The sequence below is a fragment of the Calypte anna genome, chromosome 3, assembly GCF_003957555.1.
Source record: "Calypte anna isolate BGI_N300 chromosome 3, bCalAnn1_v1.p, whole genome shotgun sequence".
In the NCBI taxonomy this organism is placed as follows: Eukaryota; Metazoa; Chordata; class Aves; order Apodiformes; family Trochilidae; genus Calypte; species Calypte anna.
This window is the reverse complement of record NC_044246.1, coordinates 628,998-651,168: the sequence shown is the minus strand read 5'-3', so window position 1 is coordinate 651,168 and position 22,171 is coordinate 628,998. Positions and strand designations below refer to the sequence as shown.

General features: G+C 45.5%; 1 protein-coding gene across 2 annotated transcripts in view; it reads right to left on the bottom strand.

The window, feature by feature from the left end:
* Window positions 1–22,171, bottom strand: part of KIZ (kizuna centrosomal protein) — a 41,485-nt gene that overhangs the window by 10,162 nt on the left and 9,152 nt on the right. For both annotated transcript variants that reach the window (XM_030447951.1, XM_030447952.1), the window contains 6 exons: window positions 19,418–19,778; window positions 16,890–17,121; window positions 12,487–12,615; window positions 11,370–11,534; window positions 9,926–10,064; window positions 7,328–7,487 (listed from right to left, as the gene is read on the bottom strand). In XM_030447951.1, coding sequence (XP_030303811.1) covers window positions 7,328–7,487; window positions 9,926–10,064; window positions 11,370–11,534; window positions 12,487–12,615; window positions 16,890–17,121; window positions 19,418–19,778 — 1,186 coding nt within the window. The remainder of the gene's footprint in view (window positions 1–7,327; window positions 7,488–9,925; window positions 10,065–11,369; window positions 11,535–12,486; window positions 12,616–16,889; window positions 17,122–19,417; window positions 19,779–22,171) is intronic.

Sequence of the window (22,171 nt, the reverse complement as noted above, 5' to 3'; positions counted from 1 at the left end):
AGCCCAGCTTTGCCCTACCTGCCAATTATAATACAATGCTGGGCTATCAATCCCCACTTCTGCCTTCATTACACCAGACTGCCTTGCCAATTAGTCCAGTCCTCCTCCTCAAGCACCCTTGTGCTTACCTCCCACATCCCCTACAACTGGGAGACCCTTCTGGGAGCTCCCAAGCCCACCAGCTCTCCCTGCTGGACATCATTCACCTGGGATGCTGCCAGGGGAGAAAACCCTTGGGCACTCAACAGAATGGAATTCTGCCACAAAACCCACATGTAGGTAAGTCTGTTTCCTTCATAAAACTGATAGGTTTGAGGAACTTTGATCAAAAAGAGACTTTAATTCCAGGGGGTGTTTCTGTGGTTTGTTTTACCTGAAGCACTGAGCTGGCAGGGGACAGCTGCAGGCTGGGGACAGCCAGAGGCACAGTGACCTGGGACAGCACAACACGACTGGACAAGAAGGGGAGGGGGGGAAAAATGGGTTTAGATGACCAGCAATGCTTAGACCAAAGCCCTTGGATGACCACGGAAATGGTTCAGCAGGGAGCAGCAGGGCTGGGAAGCAGAAGAGAGGTGAGAGGAGTGCTGCAGGCTGTGACACTGCTGGAGAGCAGCAGCTCCTGAGAGCATCCTCCTAATGCCCCTGGGCCATGCTCAGCCTGGCTATAAGCTCCTCTCCCATCCCATCCAGGCTGGTAATCTTGCTCCAGCAGGCACCTGCTTGGTGTGCTCATCCCAAGAGGTCTCTGGAAGGGTTGGCACCCACAGCACCAGCTCAGGTGTCCACAGACATCCCAGGAGCAAGGCAGGGGTGAAGCTGCCCTGAGGGTACTTGGAGCATTTAATTGTCTGAAAGCCACCCTGTGCTGCACAGACACAGAGGAACAAGACTGATAAAGCTGTCTCTAAACTTGGAGTGGGTTGTCCATGATGGGAAGTTCTTAATGCAATAGTTTGAACCATACTGCATCAGAACAGGAGCTGGGGTGTCCCAGATGACACAGCTCTCCTGATGCCTTTTCCCTAGGCATTGCTCCCTCCACTCAGAACTAGGAAGGGATACATGGCACAAATAACAATTAAAAAACCTCCCCACTTCTCAGCTTTGATTTAACTGTGCAGTCAGCATAGGTCAAAGGAGCTTTGACAGTTCTGTTCTGAATAAAATGGGTGTAGTTTTCTTCACTAGTCAACAATTCCAGGAAAAAAAAGGTCATCATTGCATAATAAACCACTGTTATTTTGTTCTGCCAAACAGTTAAAGCAATCTCTAACCCAGAACATCCTGTACCAGCACAGAACCACGGTGGTTTTCTCCATGCATTCCCCCTGTGGCCTAGGTTGCAGCACCTATCAATTTACAGCCAAACATCTCAGTGGCTAACAGAAGTGATATGGGATAAATTTCTGCAAATGAAGAGGTAACAAAGCTCTTGGTCTTGCACTTGCAAGATCTGTATCCTGCTGAGGGTATCACCTCTCTGACAGAGGAAGACACCCACACTTAAACATCAAAGCCAGCCTTAAAGCCCTTCCCTGCAGCCACAGTCCCAGCACAGGGATCCACCTGCAGGCACCACATTATCCTTCTCCAGTCTCCAAGTGCCTGAGTTGGCCAGTGTGGAAAAGTTCACAAGGTTGCTGGCAGACTGGGAGAAGAGCAGCAGCTCTGTGCTCACAGGTAGCTCTTCAGCCTAAGAATCAAAGCTGGCAAAGCAAGCTGTGCAAGTAGTGCAGTATCAGCCCAAGAACTATGGATGCCACTCAAAGCTATAAAGAGCTCTCATTGATTCTTCCCAATAAAAATCAATAATCCCATATGCAAACAGAGGTAGTTGGAGGGCAAAAGCCCCAGTGCTCTGGCAGACTCAACCCAGACACAGTTCCCTCCCTATGCAAGTGAGAGCCCACACCAAAAGAAACTTTGCTTTCTCTGTGTGCTTTTGTCACAAATGAAAGAGCAGCTCAGGTATTTCAGCTGTCACTGGACTTCAAAGTCAGCAATGCCTTGAAAGGAACATTACCAGGATGGGCTGAGCCTGCAAACTGTGTAGTTTGTTACCTTGGCAATAGTCACTGCATCCTTCACAAGCCCTGGTAGGTCTGGGCTGCCGTGCTGCTAGAGCCTGTACCAACCCAGAAAAAAACACCAGTTCCTGCCCAGAGGAACTGAAATCTGAACAAGCTCCCCCATCACCTTAGCACTAATTCCTGCACTTGGTGATGGGCACACAGCCAAACCCTGCCCAGGACTCTGCCTCAGGAGCAAGGGGTGAGTGCCAGCTGGGTATGGGCTCTCACATACATCCCCTTGGTGATAAAGCAAAACACATTGCATACAAGGAGAAGATTAAGGCTACCTGTGAATCTAAGAGAAGGATGTGCTCTCTGGAGAGCAAACAGATGGGAAAAATCTCCAAATGAAAACCTAAGCAGGACATTGCAGTAACCAGTATCCAGAAGTAGGTCAAACAGAAAGGACAAATGTTCCTATAACAACACACAACATATGGCATTTCCCTCTCAGAAGCAGACACGTGGATGGCCAGTGGAACCAACCATCCACTGAGAGCAACTCCTGGAAGTTGCTGCCTCTGTTTAAAGACCAAAGATGAATTTTCCCCTAGAACTCATAACTAGAAGAAGACTGTGAGGTCTTTCAGAAACTCAAGAGCAGTGTAAAACATCACCTATTGGAGCAGGCAATCCAGACTAATTTAAGTAAAACACAACCTGACACTGTCCTCAGGTAGTTCTGTCACAGCACAACAGCAGCAATTCATCAGGTACAGACAGAACTTTTTTCCTAGCAGCAGCTGCAAATGAGTTGGCATCAAATGATGTGCAAAGTTGGACATTCTTATTAATGCCTTTATTAGTGCACTCCAAGCAGGACCTCAGGAACCCTTTAACTTGAAACTCAAAGAGGACCTCACTGGGAAGGACGGGTGGGCGTGGGAAAAGTGCTGTCAGGATTACTGGCTCATTAAAGGTGACCTAAAAAGGAAACCAGGATTGAATCTGTGGCCTTTCATGTTCTCTTATGATATATATAAGAAGGGCTATTTTAAAATTTCTTCTTAAGAGGGTTTTTCCTCCTTATTTCTACACTGGAGATTTTATACCTGCAGAGCAGCTGGAAGGTGATGCTCAAGATGTGAATGTGAGGCCTGATGAGTGGAGAAGAAATGCCATTTTTATTCAAATCATTTACAGCTTTAACATACATTTAAATGAAAGACATCACTGAAGGGTACAAACCTGCCCCTTCAATAAAATCAGCAGTTTCTACTCATAAGTGAGACTCTTAAACAGTCATCCAGCAAAACCAGAAATAATGGATTTTATCCTTTCCTTTTAATATCCCATTATTTGTCTACCTCAGGAAAAGCAGAAAAGCTGAACAATTTCTTTTACATGTCTTCCCATGATAAAAAGCAAAGCATCCATGAAGAAAATGAGAATGAATCCATACATCCTCCTCTGTCCTCACCTAACCTGGTAGAAAATGAGATGGCTTTTAATAGCTGCCTCCTCCTCCTCCTCCCACCTCTGGGTGAGGCCATACACCAATATAATCCTTTTAAAGTCAGTTATCACAACATGGCTTTACACAAGCTATGGACAGGGCTCTAGGACAGAAATCATCTTTATGCTCCAAGCTCCCTTGGCCCCATGGCCTGAGTTGACTACAGGTGGGAAAGGCTCCCGAGTCCTGCAGGGATGGGAAGAGCTCAGCAGATCCTTCAGTCCAAGCCTCTTGAGCTCCTGCACCAGCAGCCTCAGGTGTCAGCCCTGGCTGGCTCAAAGGGACATCCAGCACCAGCTCAGCTGCCATCTAAAGACATTATCCCCAAAGCCACACAGATACCTCCTTCCTCCCATACAGGTGCTAAAGAAAAAACACTAATATTCTGTAAATATTCCAGAAATATATAAGTATTTTTGTTTGGGTTTTTTTTCTTGTAACAGAAGTAAAATAAAAATAAACCAAAACTGCAGAATCAATCATAAAGTACAGAAGACTGCTCAGAAACACATCCACCCAGCTCTCACAATGAATTCCATCAAAACTCAAAGGGTCCATGGCTTCCCATGTTTCAGTCCAACACTTAAAGCCCTTAAAGAATGCACCAAGTACTAAAAGAAAAAAAAAAAAAGAAACAAAAAACCCACACATACAGAATTTGTATCCTTTAAGCTCAGGAAAAGGGAAAAGTTGTACAGTAAAATAGTCAGGTATAGAATGGACACTTTATCAGCTCATCTACAAACACAAAGCCAAACCCCCCAAAAAAGCCCTTTCAGCCCAAAAGACAAGGCAGAGATGCTGCCTCTGTTTCAGGCACAGAACAGTTCCAGAGCTCCAGGGCCACAGCCTCCAGCAAATAATGATGAGCAACGAGGAAAAAGGCTGGAAGGGCGAGGAGTCAGCAGAGAACAAGATGCCCAGAGAAGATCATGGACTGAAGATGAATTGCATCTGAAAGGAGCAACTTGGCTTTCAAGTGAGATGTGAAAAGCCTGACTCCTGCACAGCGTGACCACTGCCTGCTGGCAACATGCTGCACCAACACTGTAAATAAAGCAGGCTCAGAAAAACACAGATTTTAAACTGACCTTACAGGTGTCAGTGTTTGGGCTAGGGAGAGCTCCTCAGCATTTGTACAAATGGGAATTATTAGTATTTGAATCCACATTCAGTAAGCAAGCTATGAGAAGGAGGGAAGGGACATAACCCATCACAGCCTGGCTTTGACCAGCTGACATCTAACACAGGGATCACCCCACAGAGTGTAGGGGTCCCTGCAGGAAAACTGCAACAGAGCATTCCCTGGTATGCAGAATTATAGCTAAAACCAGAACTAAGTCATACAATTCAGCACAGGGAGAAGCAAACCACGAGCACTGACAGCTACAGACATTCAGACTCAAGAGCTGGTATTCTCCCTAAAAATCAAATAAAATAGTAATTGTGATGGCATTGGTTGGTTTGAGTCATTGTCATTCCCAACACTGTTCTTGGCAGCATTCTCTGCAGTTTAGGAAGGTTCAACCCAAATCCTCAAATTTGAATCCCCTTAAATTACAAACAAGATTGAACCAATCCCAAGATTTGCAAAATTTTAGATTAATTTTCAATGGAAGTGTGTTGTTTCACAAGTAAGATTTCAGTGGCTTTTAATTCCTTTGCAAATCAGTGTATCTCATGTTTTAAAATCCACTGACCTGTGACTGAAGGACATTTTAAGAAGCAGGAAAACAGAACGCATTCTACTCTATAGGGAAAAAAAAACCAAAACCAAACCTAAGTTTTATTGGGCTAACATGGGAATATTATTGCTGCAGTATAATTCAGGAGCAGAAAAATCACATTTTTATATTTCAGCTGCAAATTAGGCTCAAAAAGCAGCAGAGTAAAACCTCAGCAGAGAAATGAATTCTCTCTGAAATTCAGGCTATTCTGAAGCTGTGAAAGAGCAGAAAAGCAACAGTGAGGGTTGCATAAGCAGATGCCCTCCCACCTTTCTGTCAGAACACCCACCTGCATAAATAAATATTCAGCCAAACATCAGAATTCATAAGGAAGCAACCCACCACTTTACTAAATCAGGCAAAAGCAAATTGAGGCTCATTGCAGAGAGCCCTGCCCTGAACACTGAGGCACTGCTGCTACCCCAGGACCAAAACACAGAGACATCTGGGGATCCTGAGGACACCTCATACACCTGCTGCAGGAGGATCTGGACACCTCTTGATAAAAACTTGCTGCTAAAAATCTGGTGTGAGCAGGCAGGTTCTGTGGCAGAGGCAAGGGCATGGCTTTCCCACGAGCGAGGCTTTTCCCTGCCCTTATTCTAATGACACACATTCAATTACTCCAGAAAAGAAAAGAGCCAAATCAGAAACATCTGTAGTTTGCCATATAATTACTGGATCTTCCCCATGGAGACTGACCTCTGTAACACTGATTATGGGCCCTGGATGGCTAAATGACAGGATATTCACACGCTTTAAATGTCTCACATGATTATAAGGAATTAAACAGGAGCTGTTATTTTCCATCTTGGTTTATGTTAACATAAGCGTGGACTTTATGATCTGGTGTTTAATCTTTGTGCTCAGTATGTAGTAGCTGAATTTACTGGCTATTAGTGGACCCAAAGCAGTGACCTGCCACGTTTTGATTATATAATAAAGTCCAATACTGGATCTGAGGTTAATATGCAGCCACAGCTTTCACCTGTAATAGGAATCTTTGGCTGCTCTTTCTTCCCTGCTCTCATCTTCACACCAGCTTGTGACTTCTGGATGTGAACACACCATAATGAAACACATTTCAAAGTTGCAGTGATCAGACTGGTTTGTTTGCTTTTAAGCCCTACTCCCTTTAATTTCTCACTTTTGTTATCTCTTGCTTATTGATCTAAACTATCCATTACTGTTCTTAAAAGAGGCGCCTACTGTGAACTTCCCTCGCATCCCAGGCTACCCTGCCTCTCTGTAGCTGTCAGAGAAAAGGACAAGAGAACCAAATGTCTTAAATAATTTAAGACCCTATGGGATTTAGGAACCAAACAACCCGCAGTAACTCTGCGATCTCCTCCGGCAGCCCGACAGCAGCCACGTATATCACACCCACTGCAGAAAATTCCTTTAAATCAAAGTCCCCGTCTCCTCCGTGGATAAAAGTCCTAAAGTGAATTTAGGAGGCCCAAAGCAGTTTGTTTGCACGTGCTGTGTAAAGAGCATTGCAACCTAATTGCCTGTGGCTTCTGGGCTTTGATGCAAGGGGAGCTCTGAGAGCAGCCCTCGCAAGGAGCCCTCGCTGGTTATTAAGCCAGACTAATGCATTACTTTCTTATCTGAAGAAATTAACTGGGTTCCCACAAATGTGTTCACCTTCTGAGCTCCAAAACATCATCACACACCTTTCTCAGCATGAACCCTTTTATTTTTGAAAAATTTATTCTGCAGTTTAGCTTTATTGTAAAAGGTAACAGATATATCCCATGATTTTCAAACAGTGGACGTTTTTTAAACACATGCACACCTACAGATCTGGTTTTCCTAATGGCCACAAGGCTTGCTTTTCTACTCCTGCAAGAAAAACTCGTCACAAGAGGCATTACTCTTTTTAAGAAGTAACAAGAATGACAAGTGACACTGAGATATTCAGGAATATCCCCCAAAGTCCATTGCAAACCTACATTAATTTACTGGTTGCTCTCATACAGTGCCCAGCAGATCTGGGCAGAAAATACCCCTGCACACAGGGAAGGACAGTAACTGAGCACACAGCCAGACCTTTTCACACCCATTACCTTGTTCTCCTGTGCTGGTGAGCTGGGGAAGGTGTTTTGCCTGCTTTATTTCCCTGCTGGTGTCTGGGATCAATGGCAAGCTGCAAGATGATTCATTACTCTGAACAGATGACCTATCCCCACACTCTTCTGGAAGGGCCTCTCTCAACACGGGTAGAGCCTGCAGCATTACAAAAATAAAAATAGCCCCATTATCCTCTGTCTCAAGCATTTTCCAACACACATTTAGGCTAATCTACACTTCAGGGTGTAATCTGTTTCCAGGGTGTTTCTCTTAGATGTTAAATTACCTCCGAGTTAAATCAGCACCAGCTCAGGAATTGCCTTGAAGTAACACAAACTTTGAATTATTCTTTTAATAACCAGGTTTTCTGAAAAAAAAAAAAACCCAAACCAAAAAAAAACAAAACCCCAAAACAACCCTCAGTATTCCCTACCTCACACATTCAGAGCAAGCAGAAACAGGAGGGTGCATCGAATGCAGGGCACCCGACTGAAACTGCTCCAGCTGTTTACAACACCTGCAGCCTAAAATGCCCCTGAAAACAACAAACCTGAGGGCAGAGAAGCAGCCACACAGCTTGCCCATGCCAGGCTTGGGGCTGATTTTAAACCCTGTTATCCCATCATTAATCCAGGCAGAAGGAAGGTTCTGACCAGGAGATCCAAAGCTTGGTGTTCAGAGTCACAGGTACCAAGGCAACTCTGGTGTGGCTGCCACCTCCATCAGGGTGTAAAGACATCAACATGCTGTTTGAGCCACTCCTACAGCTGTGTGACCTGGATGAACAGGCCCTGGATTCCACAGCTTCCACAGACTGTCCAACTGCCCAGGACAACATGTTCCTACCACACCAGATCCCTGTGGCTGGCCTGTGTCCACAGAGCAATTCCCCATTTCCTTAACTGGGATAACAGGAGAGATCCCTGAGAGAAGGGAAAAAGTTATAGTAAGAGAAGACAGACATAACGTATCAGTAAGAGGTGAGAAGACAGGCAGGTTGACTCTGGGGACTACTGGAATGGGTGAGATGCTGAAGGCACTGCAGGAGAAGTTGGACATCCTACTGGCAGTCACCAAATCCCAGTGGACCACAGCTGCTGACAAGGATGGAGTTGGTTTGTACAGTCAGAACTCACAGCCCCCTCCTGTACCTCCACCCTGCTGCCTGCCTGTACAGGACCATCCTCCACTGGGGTTCTCAACATCTTTAAGGCCTCAGAGAAAGAAGTCATTAACACAGGACAAAAATTCAAACACTGGAGTCATAAATATTGAAGAGCTTTACGTGCAGATCACTACCACATTATAAACATCTTTATGTTAAAACAACTGTTCCTAGGCATGCAGGTTGTCTAATTTATATTGATCCTGTCCCATGCAACCTGCTTGGAAATAACATGGGGGATGCACCCTGGCATTACAAGTAAAGGACTGGATCCACTTAATAAGCAATATAAATGTTAAATCCATACATGTGGGCCACAGCATCATGTAGCAATAAACAGATTATTACTGCACACATTTACCCCTAAAGCTTCTGTAAAAGTTTTTACATGCAATTATAAATTTATGTAGGGTATTTGTTTATCTGTCACTGGCACAGTGATGCATTTCTTGTGCATCTCTTCTACTTGCCTGAACATTTTAAGGATAGAATACAAATCACTTATCCACATACAGAAAAAGAATTTACCCTGGCTATAACTGAAAGTGTACAGCTAAGATGCAACCTCTTCATTACTTGCTTCAAATACTATTAAAGCTAAAATATGGCAAAGCAGCTCAAGCTGCTTTTTTATTTCTCTTTAAAAATTCAAGGAAAAACATTTCTTTGCAAATTTTTTTGAGCAGTGCACAGAGCCAACTCATTACTGGCAGGATGCCTGGCAGACCTCCTGGCTGCCACCCCAGGGGCAGCACAGCAGCAGCCAAGAGGTCTCCCCAGTGCCAGAGTCCCAGCTCTCCAGGCACAGCTGCAGCTGGAGGCAGCAGGGATGGGAGCCCTGCTCTCCCTGTGCTGCTGGCTGCTGGGGGTTTGCAGCTCTACCAAACAGTAATTTAATTTTTTTTTTTTTAAGAGTTAGTTGAGAACCTTTTGCATTGATATTTAAAAAAAAGAGCACATGATGCTATTTGTAAAATGCTCTGCGTAGTCAGTGTACCAAACATAACTCTGTTTTATTAAAAAAAAAAAAAAAATGCATCATTGGTGATAAAAAGCTACTGAGCCACAGAGAAAGACAGATGATATAAGCCTTGTGATAAATTCACACCACAGCAACTGTGAACTTCTTTAAATAAATAACTGGTTTGAAGGGTGAAAAGCAGACATGCTCCTGGAGACCTTAATGAGACTGTTTTCCTAGCAGGATAAGTGCTGCCCATGTTTGCCTCAGGACCCCTGAAGAACCTGTATTCTCTCCTTACCCACCTCAGAGCTGTCTCCAAGGCTGATTAATGAATGCAGACTGCTGCTCCCCCCTTAGAGCCCACCCACCAGATCATGACAGTGACACAGGGCCCGTCTCTCCTTCCTGATGCAGATTAGTCCCTGGCTGTCACTGATGCAGATATAACCAGATACAAGCACTAACCTGGCCATCCTGTGCCTCCTTGCCAGAAACCAGCAGCCTTTCAAACATCTCTGCCACTTCTTCTGTCAGCTGGACCTGGTGGTTTCTCAGGAAGATGCCATGGTCCCTCAGCTGTGCCTGCAGCACATCCAGCTCTGTCCTGAGACACAAAGCCAGGCATTAGTGGGACACCCCTCCTGCACAGGGCTCACAGGGTGACAGGCTATGCACTGATATGGACAAGCAGATCAACATGCTGTGGGACAAGCCATCACACATTTTGTCCTTAACTCCCAGTTCTTCCTTTCAAAGAGTCCAGAGTGGAAAATGGAAGAAGTCACTGGTGACTTCTGCCGGGGTGTGGAGGACAGGCAGGGGCAATCACCACCACATCTGTGTCCTGAGACATGAAGTCAGGAGACACTCAGCCTCTCCTGCAGCCCCTGGCCTCAGCCTTGAGCAGACCCCACTCTCCAGCAGGCACTCTGCTGGGTATCCACTTCCCCAGCCTCACCGTTTTTCATTGTTTTGTTTTAGAAGTCTTTTTATTATTTTTGATCAAAAGCACCTTTTCTTTTACCGCAGAAAAAGTAATTACTGTGATCCTGTTTGCCAAAGATGTTTGTTTCTCCTGTTGCTCCAATGAGGTTTCACAAACAGAGGACTGAATTCCAATTAACTCCACAAGTGTTTGTCCCTCAGAAACCATTCAGGAAATACAAGAAGGTATCAGTGCTTGCAGGCACATCAGCCTCAAAAGAAGAAGCAGGTATGGTTAACTAGACCATCCTTCAGCACTCACAAGTGCCCCAATCCTGCTAACACTTGAGCACTGCTGAGCCTCTAACAGGGAGGAAGGTCTAGACAGAAGCTAAGAAAGAAAGAATAGAAATTGTTTTCATTTATTAAAGAGACTTAAAAAAAAAATAGAACACCTAAATCAATTCTCGCTTGTCCTTGTGACATATACACAGGAAACTAAACAAGCTTTTGAATAACTGCTGTTTATTGTTTTTAAATGCAATATGCATCTCCCGCTTCACAGAAAAATTATTTGCTTCTCAAAATTACATTCCCCACCCTCACATGCTTGAGAGTCACATTGAAGAACACAGAAATTACTGGATAAGAGGTCCCTGAAGTTATTGTTTCCTTCCCTACCAGAGCAGCTTGTGTGGGAGATGATGGGCAAGACAGGGGGACCTGGCCCAAGTGCTGCCTGGCTTAACAAGACTCACCATCAGTGAATGAAAAGGAAAATAAATTAATTTGCTTAATGTTCTCATTTCGAGCTGCACGGCTGCTGCCAAGATGCCTAAAGATCAGCACTCAGATGTCTTTATTTTCCAGTGTGAAGGGAGGGCTGGCCCCAGGTCTGCCTTCTCTACACCAGAGAGGCAGAGCAGAGTTGGGGAGGAAAGAAAGGAATGTTAATCACACCCACACACAAGTTGTGTCTGGATACCTGGTTTGCTTTTCATCCACCACTCTGCCTCCAGCATCAAGTGTTTCCTCAGGTAGGAGGCAGCTATTCAGTGTGCTCTGTAATAAAGCCTGAAGCTGATGAAGGACGACTGCTTCGCATGCTTCAAGGTCATCTTCTTTCAGACTGCCAGCCCGATTACAAAAGCTACAAAATAAAGCAGGTATTACATACAACAGTTATTTAAGGCCCCGTCAGCCAGCCCTGGTGTGGAGGCAGAAGCTGTAACACTTCTCCTAGTTAATGGGATAAGCAGTAGGGCAGCCCAGAGGGACAAACATCTGTGATGCTCTCCGCAAAAGACAGAACAGGACAGGCTGGAGGGGGCAGGTCAGTTTGGAATTACATGCAATAATAAATTTATGTAGGATTCCTAATAATTCCCTTCCTCCTAATTCCCTAGAAATCCTCTAGCAAGTGCTCAGGAGAATCCTAGTTTATGGAGGCTGATGTATAATTTTAAATAAAACTACAAAGCCATTCCCAGCTCTTGTAATGAAGGTTCTGTGCTGCAGAGGGACAGCCAGGGCACTGCCCCCAAACTGTGCTGGTGTGGAGTTTAGTGATTCTTTTTGTTCTTTTACCTCAAAGAAAAATTGTTTTTCTGGGATTTTTTGCTGCTTACCTCAGTAACTCATACTAGCATTACTAGCCAACGGGATACTCTCCCTCTTGGGAATAAGCATTTACTTCACCTAAGGGATCTGTGGAGTAAGGCTGCGAAAACTGCCACATTTAGGAAAAGAGTATTTGTCAGAGTAATTTGTGTATGTGCTTCTAAGTGCCATATTTCAGCTTCCTGATGACACTAAAGCAGTGGAAGGGGAAAAAGGCCTCTTAGCAACATGCAATGTTTGTTTGCAGGAGCCCATTGCACTTTGCTCTGGCCATTTGTCACCAGAGGAGCAGCACCCCTGGCTCCAGGCTCAGCAGGCTCCTGCAAAGCTGCTGGGTAACAGCCTCTCACCAGCACTCACCTGAGCCCCATCAGGAGCCTGTCAGCAATCACAGCCAGAATTATGACATAGGGCAGTAAGCAAACAAAAACAAAGGGGTTCCTACAGGGGAAGAGGAGCAGCAGCAGGGACAAGGCACTAACCTCAGCAGCTCTGCTGTCCCCATGGTCCCCAGCTGCTGGTACAGCACCCGGTGCTGGGGGCTCATCCTCACCACCACCTCCTCTATCAACTGCAGGGCACAGGAGAGTCCTGACAGCATCCCACTGACCCTGTGGGCAGGCAGCAAACAGGGCTTGAAGAGACCCTGGGTCACAACAGATATTTTAGATGCATTCTCACCATGTCCATTGGGAAAAAGCTCTCATTTTAGCTTTTCAAAGTAAACAACAGCAAAAAGTACACTGCTTGAGCTCTGTAGAAATGAAAGAAACAAAAAAACCACATGAGCCAACAAATCATCCAAAATAAATAAAAATAATAATTAAAATAATAATAAAAAATCAGATGGGGCCTGAGACACTGAACTGATATTACCCTGCCCCAAGTAGTTTAATTCCTTCACCTCCACAATCAGAATAAATCTGGTGACCACCTACAGGTACAGGGACATAACTGGGACCTCAGAGGGCTTTTGATGAAGCTGCATCTCTATAATGATGCAAATTAGGATTTAAACATTGAAACAATACAGCAGGCTAATCCTTGAACAGAGGTGTAAATGGGTATTCAGGTCCAGCCCGGCTCTTGCTTTGTTGGGGACTTTCCAGGCCAGGTCTCCCCAGCTGCATCTGCACCCCCAGAGCACCACAGGCAAAATACTACTTTTTTCTTTTTTTTTTTTCCTCTCTTTTTTTTTTTTTTCCTGTGTGTAGAAACTGACATATTTATACTGTTAAGCTTGGTTTGTGCTCCCTCAAGTGAAAAGCTCTTGTGAGTGAAAACTTGCAGTATTTCAGCTAACACATTAAGCCACACTGAAAGCCATGTTTTCCATCGGACTGTGGGGCAACAGTGAACAATTAAGTGGGAGCTGCCGAGCATTTAGTTGAGTTTCCTAGACATTTAATAAGCAAAACAATACCAGGGGGATCACATATGCAGTTAAACAGTGCTTTTTCTTTTCCCCCAGTCTTACAAACCCTGTATTTTAGAGGCCGGCTCGTTTCCCATTGTTTTCCTCCCGCTGGGTGGTCCTTCCAGGGTGCCACTTGAGAGGGATACAATAATAAAAAGGGAAGGGGAAGGAAGGGACACCAACATAAAGAAAAACAAAATGTATGACAATCTGCAGCAGGCTACGGATCAGAGGTCAGCAAACAAGAGGTCCTTCTCTTTTACAGGTTGCTTCCTGGAAACAGTCTGATTAAGCTGACAGCTTGAATTATGTGTTACATTTTGTAATGCACAATCCATCTGTGCTAAGTCCTCTTCAATGCAGCTGAAGCAGCACAGGCATAAGCTCTGCCTTTTTCCACTCCCTCAGCACAGGCCTTAAAATAGTCATCATCTTTCTCTGCGCTAATTCCCCGAGACCCTCTTCCCCCCCTCCTGCTTCCCGGGTTTAAGCCCTTAAAGAAAGGGCTGGGTGCTGTCAGGAATGGTAAGAGGACACGGAGCCTTTCACCTCTGGTTCAGCTCCTCAGAGCAGCAACAAGCAGCCAGGGACCAGGGCTATGGGGTGGCCTCACCTGGCAGGAGGGGAGATGGGGAGCAAGCCCCCCGCTCACCAGGAGCTGCTGGGAAGTGCAGGGATCAGGCTCTGGCAGGGGGCTGAGCTGGGGGGACTCCTCTGAAGAGGTGGGGGTACAACCTCTGGTCAAGGCACCCACCCAGCAGTGCTCCCAGAGTGATAAAAAATGGTCATTTTTACAAAAACAAGCAGCAAAGTTGCAGCAACCCCTCATGAACTGTGACCAAGGCACAAAGCTTGTACTAGAACAACCTTTCATAGCAACACCCCCTTCCTTTGGTTAATAAACTGATGGTGTTACAGGACAGCCATCCCTTCCAGATGGAAAAGGCTGTTTGAAATTAGGCTGAACTTCTCAGAAGGAAAGTATGTCCAGCAAAGAATTACCTCAAAAATTTTTAAACATCCAAGAAAATGGTATTTCTGCAGTAAGGCAGGAAAGGCACTTTCTCCCAAAAATACAAACTTGTAACTTCCTGACAGGCAACAAGGATTTTGTTTTGCCTTTCAAGTGAGCTACAATCCCTGCACACAAGAGCTCCTCTCCCCCCCATCTCTGGTCCTGATTTCACGTAAGACACTAAAAATGCACAAATGGCCCAAATACAGCTGGCAAGCAGGAACAGTGCTTCGTTTGGGTACCACAGCTGCACTGGGAAAGTCCAAGCTACAAATACTTTCATTTAGTAGAACAAATATAAATGAATTTGCAAAAATTCTGCACATTTCTTTAGCCAGGGTAGGAAATTCTTAAGAGAAAAACACACGGCCTGAAGAGACATGGCACAACCTGGGTATTACCCATTCTGTGAATCTGTGCTCCAATCCATTCAGGCCCAAAGAAGCTGCATTCCACAGCTTGTGTACTTTGTAAATGGAAATCTGTGTACTAATTGCTCGGAAACTTTTTCCCAAGATTTTTGAGCTCATGAATCATTTTGCAGGACTCGAGCACACATGCTGCAGTTCACGTGCCCTGGGAAGATGGACTTGGAAAGGCCACTGGGTTTTAAGTGGAACAATGGAGAAGGCAGTTTACCCCTCCATGAGACCTTCTGTGCCCTGCCACTTTTGAATTTTATCTGCACTTTAATTTTCAGGTAAAAACGAATTAAAACCTCAGCCTTTTCTGCAGAAACTGCTCACAGTGGCAGCGATCCCACTTCCACAGCCTTGAGAAACGGGAGGCATTCAGCCTGGCACAATGAGAGAAGAAACCTCCACGTTCTGCTTCCAGCCGTGCTCTGGAGATAATGCGAGCAGCAAAACCTCTGTATAATTTATCTGAGCCTGGAGAGCAGGGCAGAGCCTCCTCATCAGTCTGTGAACAGCCAGGCTCACTGGCGTCAGCAGGCAGAGAACAAAAGGTTAAATTACCCTCGCTCAGCTACAACTTCTGCAGCAAAGGCAGGCACTCCATGCAACTTCCCCACAAAGTGTTATGATTAACAGGTGTTATACAAAAGCAAAAAACTGGGTAAAAGCTATTTAGATGTAAATTAGATGATGTTTCCATAGCAGGCAACAGCCTGATGCAAATGGGGAATGATAAAGTTACAGACCTGTATATTGATGGCCAGGAGTTTCTGCTCAACTGCCATCCATTAAAATACAAACCAATATTGAAGTCAGTACCTAAGACCAGGAATGTAGGAAAAGTAGATGCATGAAGCAGAATGAAAAGCTGCAAACAATAAAAAAAACAAAACAAAACCAAAACCTGAACCCAACATGCAAAAAGGAGTCCATATTTTCCAGGGGCAAAAAATCTGGTTTTCTTTGTACATGATCTCTACCCAATAAACAGCCACCACCTAACCAGCCTATCTAGTTATCTACCTAGTATCTGGTTAACTGCTCCAGTTAGGAGCACTTTGATATTGCACAAGGTAGAGAGACCCATGGGGAGCAGCAGCTGCTGGAATACAGCAGGTACCTGCAGAAAAGGTTTTCTGCAATATTTCTGCTGTGACTGGGGGCAGGAAACTGGTGAGGAGGTAGAAGGATGTTGGGGATCCAGAGGAGAAGGAGACAGAAGTGTGCTGCCCCTAAGAGCTGTCAGGAGACAGGCAGGAGGTGTAGGTCTCATAGGGTCAGGCAGTGGGAGGATGGCAGGGGTGAAGGGGGATGTGGGCATGAAGAGCTGCACAGGGAACTGGCAGCAAAGAGACTTCCAGAAGAATGAAGACAGGAGATAAAGGTGTGAGGGACATGACACAGCAAGGTGGAGACCCAGGAAGGGAGGATGGCAGTAGGCATGGGAGCAGAGCCAGGAACCTGGGCAATCCCCCTGGACCATCTGTAGTGGGTACTGTTGCACCAGGATGAGGATGTGCTTTCCTGGTTTACCAGCAAACTGCTGGTAACAAAACAAAAAATCCAGCTGTGGTCCAGTATTAGAGCTGATAATCTGTAATAATAATTACAGCCTGGCACTGCAAGTGTTGTTGGCAATAAAACACCTTCACAGGGTAGCAGAGGACAAGCCATGCATCTGGACCACACTTTCCCCATACTTTGTTGTTCTCTCTTTTTTATTTTAAATAAAATGCTCAACAAATTTAACCAACTGGAAATTTTAATCTACACAAAATACATTGCTTAGTAAATTGTAAGTACTACAATATAAACTTATTCAAAGTAAGATTTGTGTGCATTTGAAGAATACCTACTACATTTTTAAAACAACTTAACTTGTCCCAGCCTGACCAGAATGAGTTACCCTGAAGCTAATCACCACTAGCACAGAGATAGGAAGATAATAAAAATAAAAATGTGAGGAGTTTGCCTGCCTGCATGTGAGCAGCCTCTGAGGCACATGCTAGCTGGCAGAGAAGAGAGGTCAGGACATACCTGTCTGGCACTGAGCTGATGGAGAGCTCCTCCTGCACAGTGGGAGGGGGTGGTGGCTGCAGTGGGGGTCCCTCAGCAGCCTGGGGACCCCAGCTGGCTGCTGGAGAGACCCTGCCCTGCCCCTCACCTGGGGTGCTCAGCATCTCCTCCTCGGTGCTCACAGGGAGCTCAGGGCTGCACTCCTGGCTCACCTCCTGACAAGCCCCCCAGTTATTCAGGACAGAGTCTGGTCCTATAAAAAAAAAAAAAAAAAATCCCAAACATGACCAGGAGTACACAGTAGTGTAGGGAATTAAACTAAGATTACCTATGGTGTTAGTTGATCTCTTTCCTCAGACAGGCATGGAGGAGCATCCCTCTGCTCTCCCTGCCCACAGCCCCGTGTCCTTCTGCACTGCTCTCACAAGGGGGAGTCTGGGGAGGCTCCTGCCTTTGGGCTCTGCAGCTCCTGGTGCCTGGCAGACAAACCTGGCATTCCTCAAAAACCATCCTGACTTCACTCAACCATCTCTGGAGGCACCATGAAACAGGAAAGCTGGAAGCAGCTTTTCTCACAGAGGTGGAAAAAGTACACCTGAAGAGTCTGCTATCACCCATTTTTTAATCCCTGCAGAAGAAATACCTGCCCAGGGGGTTTAAACCCTGCACATTAATTGCCTTCTCTAAAGGAGGAGAGTACAGAGCTGAATCATGCTTCTAAGATGACAGATAAATGCTACTTATCTTTTCACAGAATGCCAGAAGGATCCAGCTAGTGCTGTAACAAGTTAGTATTGCCACAAACGTCCACTTTTTCATAAAAATCACCATGTATTTAAATTCACCAGCGTTTGCACACCTGCTAACACCACAGTCCCAGCATTTCTGCTCATCGGGGTCACAGACCTTCAGTGGAACCAAAGCACTGAAGGTTTATGCCACAGAGTAGCTGTGGTTCCAGGACAGCCTCTCCTGGCCTTGTTTCCAAATTTGTGACACAAGTACAGGAAACAGGAATGTCACTACTGTACCTGCTGGGAAATGAGCAGGCAGGACAGGGCTGAGCCCTTTGCATGCTTGCTCCAGGTATGGCACAGCCCAGCATCTTCCTCAGCTGCCACACTGCAGCATGGAAGCTCAGGAAGGTGGAAGGAGCCCGTTCCCTGCAGACACCCCCAGCAGTCTCACTTCACAACACATGCTGGGCAGCAGGCAGACATCAAAAGCCCCTCAGGCAGTCTGAGGTGATTACTGTGCCTTTTGACAAAAAACTGGTTTTGATTTTGAAGCCAACTGTACAGTTTTTCTCTGAAGGCAGAGATTCAGAATTCCAGAAATTAAATGGATATTTTTCCCTAGACACGATGCTGGCCTCCTCATCCTGCCCCATGGGAGGAGCTGCAGGCAGAGCCTGGGGTGAATACCAGCCAGGCTGCATTGGTCTCCCAGCACCAACAAGGACAGGCTGTCATTAAGATGTAGAAGTGGCAAATGCACCAGATCAAAGATAACAAGAGGTAAATAAATTCTTGAGAGAAAGAAAAAGGAATGAGGGAAAAAAAAAAAAAAAAAAAAAAATCAACACAACCCCCAGGAAAGAAGGTGTCAGAAAATCCCCAAGATGTAGCAGAGATCTGATGGGGATGCCAGCTCCCCTCAGAAAAGAAACCCACAATCATGACAGGATTGCAGGAGTCCCTGCAGCATTAGGGCCACCACCAGTTCCCATTATAAATAGCTCCATTTCAGCAGTTGTTATGGGGCTTGGAAAACTAGTTTAAGTTGTAAATTGCTATGCTAGCTGGCAAGGCAGGGGAGAGTATTTCTGCAAGGTAATAAGGGAAGGGAATAAACTGTTACTGACAAACCTTTGTCACTGCAACTTCAAAAACACATCCATTAGCTTACTTCAAATAAGTAACCAGGTGAGTAATATGGAAGAGAAAACATTTTGCCAAAACATATATGGGGAAGGAAAATAATAAAGAAAGGCTGGGAAGTTGGACACAGCCTTCAAGGGAAGTGCATCCTGTCCCAAAACAAGAGCAGCTTGGGTTGGACATCTCCCCTTCCTTTCCCAGGGAAGCTGGGAAGCAGGCAGAGCACCCCCACCAAGTAGGGATTCATCCATCCACAGACAGGGGCACACCAGTCCTCAGCCTACATTGCAAATCCACTGCTACAGAATGGATGAGCTGTTGTGCACAACTGTTTTGAGGGAGAAGGAAATCAACCCAGACCAGAAGTGACACACTCTGCCTCTTACAATGAGGCTCAAGACTTCAAGACATCTGTGGGCACAGCAGTGAAGAAATCTTCACTTTCTAATGGAGAACCAAAGGAGGCTGAGCCCTCAAGCAAGCCCCTCCTCCAGATGAGCAGCCTGGGAGGAAATGGAGTCAAAAGAGAGCAAATAATTAAAAAGTATTAAAAAAAAGAAAAAGGCAAGTGTTGCCTGCTTCAGCCAGAGTGCAACACATTCAGGGGAAACCAGTAGCTGTGGGAATCACTCTGGTGGCAGAGGCAGACAGGCAGGTGCCTTGCTGTACCTGGGATGTTTCCCTGCAGCTGTTCCTCTTCAGGGGCAGAGGATGAAGAGGGGAGCTGCTTGGAGCCTTCCTCACTGCTTGCCAGGTCCCCACGTCTCCCTGCTTCCTCCACTGAGGCATCACCCTCTAGATCAGTGCTTCTGCTCTTCTGACCAAGTCCTCCAAGTGACAGAGGGCAAGAGGGCAGGTCAGGCACCAAGCTACTCTCTGCAGCCTGGGGGGGGTTCTGCCCCATGTCCAAACCTCCAGCAGCTGAGATGGATGATGTGTGGTGGCTCATGGAGACTGTGGCTGGATGAAACAATCCTCTTGGCATGGCCTCCCTGGTGCTAATTCCTGCTTGCACTCCCATCCTCAGCATCTGAAAAACACAGGTGGAAGACAGCTTATGGAAACAAACAGGCAGCAAGTTGCAAAAGGAGCTCCTAGGGGGCTGCATGTTGATTTCTGGAGAGAAAAGACTCACAGAATTCAAGTATTTTGTACAGTAGTACTACTACACAAACACTTGGCATGCACTTCTTGCATCCTAGCATGAAAACAAGGGGCCAGACCTCAACTGAAGCTCATGAGCCAAAACACCTGGTGGCAAAAGCACAGTGTACTCCCACTCTGAACAAAAGGGACTGAAACACAGGCACTATCAGGTTTTTACAAACAGGCAAGCTTTTATCATTAGATCCCTGCAAAGGTTTTTAAGACCAAAGCACAGCATTTAGCCCTACCCACCAAAGTCACTGAGAACACCTGGGAGTTACTGACTCCAGCAGAGCCCTGTGCTCTCCTGGTGATGATGTGGTTCCTGATGCCAGGCCAGGATCCTCAGGAGCCCGTGGCACTAACTGACCTTCCTGGAGCCACCCACAGCACCTGCTCCCAGCAACCCCCTCCTGCTGCTCCTCTCATGATCTTCCCTGGAAGGCAAGGGGATGAGGAAGGGTCCCCAGAGAACCTGAGGCATACATCTGCCATCACTGACTTGTCTCTGTATCCAGCTTTGCTCACAGCATGTCAACAAAGCAAACAGGAATCAGGCAAAATCACTGTATTCATTGTCTTCCTTCTGCTCTTTCTTGGCTGTTAAATGACACCAAAGAGGAAGAACTACTCAGCTAACACCATATAGATGAAATCACATTTTCCACAAAGCTACTTTTGGCACTGAGCAGAAATGGCACTTTCCTCCCAGAACTGTTGAACTTGCATAAAAACAGTTCTATAACCACTTTGCCTCTAAATCCCAGTGTTTTAATACTTGCCTTTTTTTTCTTTGTGAGCCTACTCAATCAGAACAATTTAGGAGGAGTGGTTACTGCCACCACTACTACTAAGAGGTCACTGCCAGTTTATGCAAAGCCAAAATTAGCTATCCTAATACCACTGTTCATACTAAGCAGGGCTTACTTTTCAGCCCCAAATCACAGCAGGACAATTTACAGTCACCTCCACATCTCTCTCCTCTCTTTCATTGCCTGACCTCTTCCTACCAGACAAAGTCAGCTGCCAAACCCAGCTTAAAGGAAACAAAGGCATCTTGTCTAGTCTGTGACCAAGTTTCATTAAAAAAGCTCAAATTCCACGTAACAAGAAGCAGAACAAAAAGCCATGAAGTTATTTTAAGCAGGAGTAAAGGTTTGCCACTCAGATTAAGTTCACAGCTTATTCCATCACCACTGCTCTCGGGTTCCTCCTAATTACTTTTCAGGGCTTGGATTTACTGCTTTAAAATGCATCTAGCAAGTACTTTATGGATTTAGCAGCTCCTGGATGTAGCGTTCCAAAACAAATGCATCTCAAACAGGTACAAGTGCTTGGCAGAGTCATAGCAGGCACACAACTCCAATAAGCTCCCCTTTGACTGCAGGAAAAAAAAAATTAAAAATCACCTCCTCACCACCTTTGCGTTCTCAAAGCAAAAGTATGACAGGGAACACTGGTCTAGGCTGTTTTCAGCACCAAAACAGTAAAAACGTGTTCATGACTCACCTGTAACAGTCAACAAAATGACTGAATTTGATGTTACTCCATCTGGGAGTTAAACAGATTGTTGTTTGATTGTCCTTGATCCCCAAGATGCATCACTGACAATGCTACCACACCATCACTGGCACCCTGACCAGCCTGAAGAAAACCATTACAACACCAGTGCTGGGAAATAAAACCAGTTCCCATCTGTGATCATCCACATCCTGGCTACACCACCTCCTAACCACACACACTCACTCTGACTGACTCCATGCCAGGTCACCAAGAACAAACTCTCATTTTTGGACATAAGAATAAGAGAATTTCAAGTGGTGGGAAACGGGCACAGTCAGTCTGACAAAATGTAGTTAGAGAAGAGGATTCAGACACAGCACACAGAGGGGGCAGAAGGATGCAAAATTTAGTTGTTACCCTTGAGTTTATGGGGGGAGATGAGGAGAGGAATGAAATGAGAGGAGAAGAATCACAATCAAGCTACTTAGTGTTACTCAGCATGAAGTGATGTATTTGTGTATACACCAAGTTCTTGTATTGTCCAAAACCTGCAAACAGTTTTTAGAAATTTAAGCCATACTCTAAGACTCTGATGTTCTAGTATTTGTGTAAACTTTTCCATAGGTTAGAAATCCCTTCTCCTACACCACTTGCTTTTAACAGAAGAATCTAGCATTCAAAAACCCCTCACCTTTTCACATAGATCTGAATTTAAAATATAATTTACCAACTGCTGGAGGCCTGCTTATATAGGTCAAGGTTGCTCGGGTTCAT